The 9,606-nt window shown below is 38.2% G+C and overlaps 1 protein-coding gene across 1 annotated transcript; it reads left to right on the top strand.

Annotated features, from left to right (window-relative positions):
- Positions 1-240: 240 nt before the first annotated feature.
- Positions 241-1,032, top strand: LOC141631207 (uncharacterized). Its single transcript, XM_074443909.1, has one exon. The coding sequence runs from the start codon at positions 241-243 to the stop codon at positions 1,030-1,032; it is 792 nt and encodes a 263-aa protein (XP_074300010.1).
- Positions 1,033-9,606: the final 8,574 nt, after the last annotated feature.

Genomic DNA, 9,606 nt, shown 5'->3' with positions numbered 1-9,606 from the left:
CTCAACGTTGTTAACGTTGTTAGGCTCGCGACGGTCAAAGATCGTCCCTCCTACGAGACGAAGAAAGTAACGGGCTGGGGGAAGATGGACGTGAGCCACCTTCCTCTGGTCGTAGGGAGTCTGTGCAATAGTAGGCCAAAGTAAAGATATGATCTTCATCCTAAAAGGTGTGCTTAATAGATTCAACTCCATTTGTAGAAGTACTTATGAGATGGGAGTGTGGATTTTATTAGGGTTCCCATGGTGAGTTGGGAGAAGGTTTGCTCACCAAAGGAGGAAGGGGGACTGGGCATTAAGGATAGTCAGTCCTGGAACATAGCTGCCATAGGAAAGTTAGTGTGGTGGATATACTATAGTCCAAATAGATTGTGGGTTAAGTGGGTCAACCAGATTTATCTGAAAGGAGCTGACTGGCAGGAATATCAACCCAGTGGGAACATGAGCTGGGGATGGAAATCCATTTGTAGAGTTAAAGATAGGTTAGCTTCTGGATATCAAAATGGTCAGTGGTTAATTGACAACAAAGGATACACTATGTGTAGTGGGTATGAGCTGGTGAGACATAGCTTTCAGTCTGTCCAATGGCATCAATATGTTTGGAATGGGTGGTGTCTGCCTAGACATCAATTCATTGGCTGGCTCATTGCTAGAGAAGATTTGCAGCTAAAAGTGAAATTATTTGCGCTGGGAATAGCTGCTCATGAAGACTGCCTGCTATGTGGTAGTGCTCCTGAGACTCATGTTCATTTGTTTCAGGAGTGTACTTATGGCAGGAGGGTATTTTCTGAGATTGGCAAGATGTGTAGCCTGTCTGTCCCTACGTCTAATCATTTGCACTGGGCTGGGAATGGGCATGGTTCACAACTGAAGAAGGGTATTCTTTTGTGCATAGTTATGGCCACATACTATCACATTTGGATGCAAAGAAACAAAGCAAGGGTGGAGGGATGTATCCTAAGACCGGAGCTTATTAGCAATCAGATCAGAAGAGAAGTGAAAGCAGGATTACAGCACGTCTTCTACCAGAGATAGATAGAAGGGACTTAGATTGGTTGAAGAGTGTAAAGATGTATTTGTAAACCCAGTATGGGTATTGAAATTGTATTTGTCAGAATGGTGTAATTTGTATTAGATTACTTGTTTTAATGAAAGCTCTTCCTAGGAGCATCCTGATGGCCATGATAAGACAAACCCAACCTCTTCCTGAACTCAGCTAAGGTCCCAGTGAAGGTTTGGTTAAATAGTCTAAAAGAAACATAAGAACTCTCCGAGTCAGTGGCATAGGCAGCGGATGAGAACGCAAAGGAGCTAAAGAAATCGAGGGTCACTTGCTCATAGGTCAATGCTCTCATCATGGTCAAACCCGTCATCCCCGTCCCGTTCAATAACTCAGCCACGAGTTCTAAAATCCCCAACTTATCTAATGAAGAACGACACGGAAATTTTGTAGAGGTAATGTACCAGGCCATCAAATGCTAAAAACGCTTACGGTGAAGTGAGTTAACGAAGCGTACCTCAGGATAGTCGGGAAGCGAGTCCAGAGAGTCATCGGCTACAAACCTGGCAGCAGTGCACCCAGCAGCTGTGGAACCCCCTCCTCGTCCCCGTCCACGTGAACCTGAGGCAGCGGTAGCATCTAGGGCAGAGGCAGCTAGGGCAAGAGCACGGCCAGAGACTGGTCGAGGTACGAGAGCAAACGGTGTAACTATGATAGAGGGTATCAACACAGCAGGGGTCGACACCAAGGATGGTACAGGGGCAGTAGTAACAGTAGTGGCAACAGGAGCAGCAACTGTAATAGTAGCAGTAATAACAGGGCTGGTGATGGTGGTGGCAGCAGGGACCACCGTCTCGGAGCTAGACGGAACAGTAGTAGAACTAGAGGCGAACAAAGAACTATTATCCATCCTATTAAACAAACTAGGTCCTAAAATCAGAGCACAATCCAACAACAAAACGATTTTTCCCATATTTCAAAATTTTCAAAACCCTAATGCTAAGTTAAGGCCAAAAAAATCAATTAAACAATAAGAAAAAGGGAGAAGGGCTTACTTGTGAATTACCCAAGAAGAAATTACAAATAAAATCAACAAATTAAGCACAAAATCAATCGGAAACCGTTCGATTTTTCGAACCCTAGAACCCTCAGGAAACCGCAATAAACACGAATTTTAAAAGGAAATTAAGGGGCTTTAGTCGAGATTATTGCGAAGAACAAATTGTGGGTAATTAATTTGGTAAAATAAGAAGAAAAATGGGTATTTGGGGGATTTGGGATGGTTTATCGTGAAAAATAAGAATAACGAAGAAGAAGAAGAAATAAAATAAAATAATGGAATTAGAGATTCCCTTGCGTGTTATAAGCAATAGTCACTTGATCGAGTGATTTGAAACCACTCGATCGAGAGCTTTCTTCTCCAGTCTACTCGATCGAGTAAAATACCTTTCGATCGAGAACCTTTCAATTAGGGCCCTTCGATCGAGAAAAAGAAACCTCTCGATCAAAACCTTTTCCTAGGCATTCCTCTCGATCGAGTACAAAAAGTGCTCGATCGAGATGGTTTCCTTTGGCACACATCCCAATGCAGTGTATCTTCCTCAAACCTGGATAAAAACAAAGCAAAATACTTTCTGAAAATACCAAATCCAAAATACGCAATCTATATTCGGTCTTACGCTAAAAACTAACTACGTTATTGTCTAAAGTCTAAAAGCAAATTAAAAAGTCTAACAAAAATTCAAATTACAAAGTTTTTACAACGGGACATTTCCCGTTTATCTTTCGAAGCACTTTAACAGCCCAAAAGAGGGCTTCTGACTGGAGGAGGTCCCCACAACATCGCAGACCATCCTCTTGGATCGCCATGAGCTTGAACTGGTTGAAGAAGAATAGTTCGCGTCCACATACGCTTTCACTTTCTTCTTTCCTTTGTCTTTCTTGTTGGCATCTTCCTTGGAATCATTCCCATCAGTGAGCTTGACTTTCACTGTACCATTATCGACGGACGCTCCAATGTCCATTCTGTTCATACCTGTAACAATAGAAACAACAGAATGGTCCTACATATTACTCTCAGTCTGAGGCGGAGGTGTCAGTATAGCAGCACATGACTCAATATTATCAACTGGAGAATCTGTGTCGGGGTCTATAGAGGGTAGGGCATTACAAGGTTGAACCTGCATAGGAGCCCTACGAACATTGGACTGATAGAAAATAAGCTCCTCATCACCTACCTGAAAAGTAAGGGTCTTCCCCCCAACATCGATTAATGCGCGTGCAGTAAATAAAAATGGTCGTCCTAATATGATAGGAGTGTAAGAATCCTCGAGGATGTCTAAGACTACAAAGTCAGCGGGAATAAAAAATTTCCCGATCTTTACAAGTATGTCCTCTAAGACACCTAGGGGCCGTTATAAAGTACGGTCGGCCATCTGCACAGTCATATTGGTACAGTGAAGTTTAGCCAAACCCAGTCTCTTGGCGAGAGACAATGGTAGGACACTCACGCTAGCTCCCAAGTCACATAACGCATTATCAATCAGATGGGTCCCTATATGGAATGGAATAGAAAAGTTACCCGGGTCAGACAGTTTGGGTGGTGTCTTATTTTGAATTAGGACAAAGCCCACTTCAGTCAAAGCCACCATATCGTGGTCATTAATATTTCTTTCATAAATTTCATGTAAGAGGGTACCTGGGTAAGCAATTCCGAAGGGAACATTGACGTGAAGGCTCTTTAAAATATCAGTAAATTTTCCGAACTGTTGTTCAGCCTTCCTGTTCTGCAATCGTCTCAGGAAAGGGACCGTGATGGGAATTTCCAAACCTTTATTTCTTTCTGCTAAAGTTTCAACACGATCAGCAACAATTTTACTCGATCGAGCATGCTTGTCATTCGATCGAGTAGTTTCTTCATCATTTTCACTCGGTCGAACACTATTACCCGTTCGATCGAAATCTCTCTTTTCTACATTACTCGATCGAACAACAGAACCATTCAATCGAGCATCTTCCTTAGCAGTTCCTCTCGATCAACCACCTGAAATGAGTCGATCGAGTACTTTTCTCGGGTTCAGCATATTTTCATCCAAGGACGACTGTTCACGCTCAGCAACATTGATTTCCGGGTCTGATTTGTCCTCATCTGTCGACATTCTAGGTCCCTCATAGGAAAGACCGCTTCTCAAATTAATAAAATTCATCGCCTCATGATGTTTCTTATCTGGTTGGGACAGTAAATGACCCGGCTGCCTCGAAGCTTGATTAGTGGCGAGTTGAGCTATTTGTGACTCGAGTGACTTGATTGATGCATCTTTTTGTTGGTCACTCTTTTACAATTGAACAGTCAACGCTTGTATCATTGACTTCAACTCCGTCATCTCACTTATACCACTAGAGGAAGCACCTTGTTGCGGCGGTGGAAAAGATGGAGGCTTTTGAAAGCCTTGTTGAGCTTCATGAGGTGGAACATAGACTTGTTGTTGTTGATGTGGTGGAGGTGTGGGATTCAAGACATTCTGACTAGTCCATCTCAAGTTAGGATGGACTCCACTCTGATTGTTGTAATAGGAGCCCCTTGCCTATATTGTTAAAAGGCATAAACCTGCTCCTTCTCAGCTAGACAGTCAACAGCACTGTGACCATCTTCTCCTCCACATCTCTCACATGAAACGGTTTCTTGTCTAGTCAACAAGTGAACCGTCTGTTGATCTCCCGCATTCTGCAACTCCAACTTGTCAAACCTCGCATTCATGGCTTTCAGCTGAGCCACAACTGCACTATCAATAGAAGAAACTGTTCTAATTCCTCCTCTTGGGTTCCCATATTCAGCACAATGGGTAGCCATCTCCTCAATAATCCCCCCATCCTTTGTCATCGTCATTATTTTTCTGGAATCGACCATTTGATGAGGCATCCAAAATAGCACGATGATCGTCATACAACCCATTATAAAACTGGTTGCATAGAAACCACTAATCGAAACCGTGATGAGGAAGAGACCGCACCAATTTCTTAAACCGGCTCCACGCTTCATAAAAGTTCTCATCTGGCGTTTGCTTGAAACTTGTAATCTTTCCTCTCAGCTGATTAGTTCGTCGTGGAAGAAAGTAGGGTTGAGCAAAACCGGTTACCCGACCCGGTTTTGCAAATCGGTTCGGTCCCCGGTTTTAAAAAACCTTAAATTTCTTAAACCTCACCCGCACCTCTTTTAATCCGGGTAACCGGTTTTTCTGAAATTTTCATACCGGATTTGAAAAGCGGTTACCCGAACCGGTTTCCAAACCTGGTTTTTGGTTGAATGCTCTTGAATGGAACAATAATTATGCTGCCAATTTGACTTTTGAAGTCCGTCGTTGTCAAATGTTAAAATTACTTCATAAAAAAGTCATATATATTAAAGTTCAAAGAGTCATAGACATGTAAATGGTGTTCAAAACTACAATTAAAGAGTCACAGACATCTAAAATTACTTCATAAAGAAATAGGCTTTTGATGTTTTGGGCCTAAGTCTTGGCTTGGGTGTGTTTAACTCATAAATGAAATTATGTTTATGAGAAAAAAGTCAATCCGGTTTTAAAAGCGGTCTCCGGTTTGGTTTTATTTAGACCAGCACCCGCACCTCATTTATGCTTAAAAATTCGGTTCGGGCCCCGCACCGGAAAAAACCCGAATTTTCCGGTCTCCATTATTCGGGTTTCGGTTCGGTTTCGGTTTAAAAATACGGTTCGGCTTTTTTCGCTCAGCCCTAGAAGAAAGTACCTTTAATAGAAAGCTAGGGACAGGGTCTCCCTAATACTAAAAAAACATTCATCCAAATGACTAATAAAAATGCATTATGGAAAATGCCATGCTAAATCGTCTTACTTACCAACAATGATCATTGAGCTTGCCTTGACGGAATTTTTACCAATAAAAATTCATAATCAATTCTTAAAACAATTTTAAGACTTAATAATCATACTAATCTGGTCTAATATCAAAATAATTATTCTCAATAATTAATTTGAATTTATATGGGATTTAAAGAATAAATTATGACAAAAATGATATAATAATTCACAATTATCATATAAAAATTCCATTTAATTAAAGAAATTTATGGAAAATAAAATTTCAAGGCCATGAACATTCTGGTCTTGCACCAAAAATGTCATGCAATGGAAAATTTTTGGTTTTAAAATTTATTTAAAACAATTTTACAATTTAATCGGTAAAACGACAATTTTTACGATTTAATTCTAAATCAAACCATAAAAATTGAAATGACTTAAAATAAAATATTTTATATTTTGGAAAAATTTTCAGGAGATAAAAATTCAAAAATTTCGAGCCCTAAAATTAAAGCAATATTTATTTGCAAAATAACCATTATTTACCAATTTTTATCAAGTAAAAATCAATAAACTACCTAAATTAATCACATTAATTTAAAGTTTCTATTTTTCTCATAAATAGAACATGCATGTCAATATTTCTAAATAAATATGCATAAAATCCAAATTTAATTAACTCTTAATTAATTTTAATGCATTTTTACTCAATTTTATGTCATTTTAAGTTATAAAAAGTGAAAAAATATAACAAAAATAAAATTTTCGTCCGATATCAATATAAGACCAGATTATTTACATGCAAGACCATATTATGTGATAAAACCAATTTTAATAACATAATATCAATTTTATTAACTTATCTCATAAATTACTAAAATCGTCTTAAGACAACAAGCATGTATTTAACAATGCTCTGATACCACTTGTTAGTTATTTAGACCAAATAAGACTATCTTAGTGATAATAAAATTACATACTAATTTTATTATGTGGTTTAAATCTACATGCATGCAAAGATTTAAAGGATAGAAAGTTTATTTACATTGGGATAAGGCAAATTTGGGCACTACAAAGGTCTCCTACCTTTGTAGTTCTTGAGCTATAACAAAAGGATGATCCTTCTTAGTCTTCTAGTACTCAAGATAGAGTACCTCATATGGTGGCACCCAAGAATCAACCCAAGAGTACTACAAATAATATTAACTAGATATTATTTGAGTATATATATGTATATTTGATGTACTAATAAATATTATTAGTTTGATAATATTATTAGTTAATATTTATATGTGTTTTTGGAAGAAAATGATGAACAAAATAAGAAGAAAATTGATCTTCAAATGAGGAAGAAAGAACCGAAATTTTCCACTCTCAAAAGACCAAATTTTCTTCAAATTTTTCCAACTAGTGAAATGGGTGAATAGTTGGGTATTTATAGGCAAATAAGGGGACAAAAGGAAGTGCAAAATTGCCACATATTGGACACATGGAGTCCTCTAAAAACCAGTATATGTGGACTACTTTTGGTCCATTTCGATTTTCGATATTTGCCCCACAAATGCTTATAAGTCTTATATTTAATTATCTTACATAATTAAATATTAATTTAATTTATTTAACACTTAAATAATATAAATTAACTACCAATGATTACTTAACTATTAAGTAATCATAAGACCATTTTATCAACATACAATGCATCAATATTAACCCACTTAGCTAATTTTACAACCTCTTGTAAAATTTAATAGCTAATTAATTCCACCTCAAAACATATACACATATCGTATAAAATTAATTAATTAACAATTAATTAATAAATTCTAATTAATTTATTTATTATTTAAATATCACATAATTAAATAATAAATCTCCTTGTCCCGAGTTCGTAACCCGTCATCAAATAATACATTTACGTGACTAATTAAAAGTCAAATAATACAAGGAATTAATTATCTCGTATCTCATACAAACAATTAATTCTTTCTTTTCTTGGGTATCATCCTATAGGTGTGACCTAAAGGGATCAGCTGATCACCGCCGTCACACGACAGTAATGTCAAACTCTAGTCAGCCAATCATTACTGATTAACGATGACCAGCTGACAAATAAATAAATAAATCCATGATATTCCTTTTACGAGATTTAATATGTAAACGCACTTAATGTGGAGGACACTACTCCAACAATCTCCCACTCGTCCGACACAAGTGTGCGTTACCAATTCTCTTGTCCAATAATATCTCCCACTCAATGCAAGATGTCTTTCAGGTCGTTCTTGCACGTGATCATATCATAAAGTGGTTTCCTCGATTAGGAGAATGACTGTCTGACCGGACAATCTACTATAGATCTGATCTGAGCGTGGCCACGCATTTAAAATCACCTCTCCTCGAGTGGCCTTGAGATAAAATATGACATAAATGGACAATCCCGTTGACCTATTTCCTTCGTTCGATACGGATCACAATGACCCAGTAAATGCTCATCGGCCTCCTTTTACGGTGCGACCTAGAACAAAAACCAAAGCCACCGGAAAACCGCACCAACTCAGACAAATAGTCATCAGTCTAAATAATTGACTCGTAGGAATATATAGAAATCCTCGCCACGACCCAGCAACAAAAGGACTCTACAAACGGTCACTGTCCGACAAATTGTCTCACAATCTGCCTATGTAATCGGCCAGCCATCACTATGACCATATGACAGTCGAACCTGTCATCTATCGCCTTACAATATAGTCACTCCGAGACGTCACCTCATTAAGTAACTAGGGACAAAATACAATGTTAATCCAGTTCACTTTAATATGGTTTGACATTGTCACTACAACCTATTTGGATAAAAACAAAGTATATAAAATTCGGACATAAAACTGAATATAACGATAAATGCAACTATCATATATGAAATAATAAATACAATATTTTGATTATTACATATCATATAATTTACAACAGTTCTGGCATTCGTCTCAACCCCATCGAAACTACATGACTATCATGTTTAGCTTGAGACAAAGGCTTGGTTAAAGGATCGATGTTGTCAAATTTGTCTCAACCTTACAAACTGTAATTTCTTTCCTTTCGATTAAATCTCTAATTACATGAAATTTCCTAAGTACATGTCTAGACTTGTTACTAGACTTGGGCTCTTTTGCTTGAAAAATAGCCCCACTGTTATCACAATACAAAGTGATAAGATCCTCGGCGGTTGGAACTACCTTCAGTCCCTCTAAAAATTGCCTAATCCAAACAGCTTCCTTTGCAGCTTCAGAGGCTGCAATGTACTCAGCTTCCGTTGTAGAATCATCAGTCACAGACTCCTTGAAACTTCTCCAGCAAACCGCCCCTCTGTTCAACAAAAAGACAAAACCAGCCTGGGATTTCAAATCATCCCTATCGGTTTGGAAACTGGCATCCGTATAACCTCATATACGTAATTCAGATTCTCCTCCAAACACTAAGAATGAATCTTTAGTCCTTCTCAAGTACTTCAGAATATTCTTGACGGCTATCCAGTGATTCTCACCTGGAGTTTTCTGAAAACGGCTCGTCATACTTAAAGCATACGAGACGTCAGGACGAGAACACATCATAGCATACATGATCGATCCAACAGCGGAAGCATAGGGAATCGATTTCATGCGTTCAATATCCTTAGGCTCAGTAGGACACTGTGACTTACTCAAAGTGATCCCACTACCCATAGGTAGAAAACCTCTCTTGGAGTTTTTCATATTGAATCGGTCAAGAATATTATCGATA

Source organism: Silene latifolia, chromosome Y, assembly GCF_048544455.1.
Source record: "Silene latifolia isolate original U9 population chromosome Y, ASM4854445v1, whole genome shotgun sequence".
Lineage (NCBI taxonomy): Eukaryota > Viridiplantae > Streptophyta > Magnoliopsida > Caryophyllales > Caryophyllaceae > Silene > Silene latifolia.
Note: the sequence above shows the minus strand (reverse complement) of the source record. Positions and strands in the feature narration are given on the sequence as shown.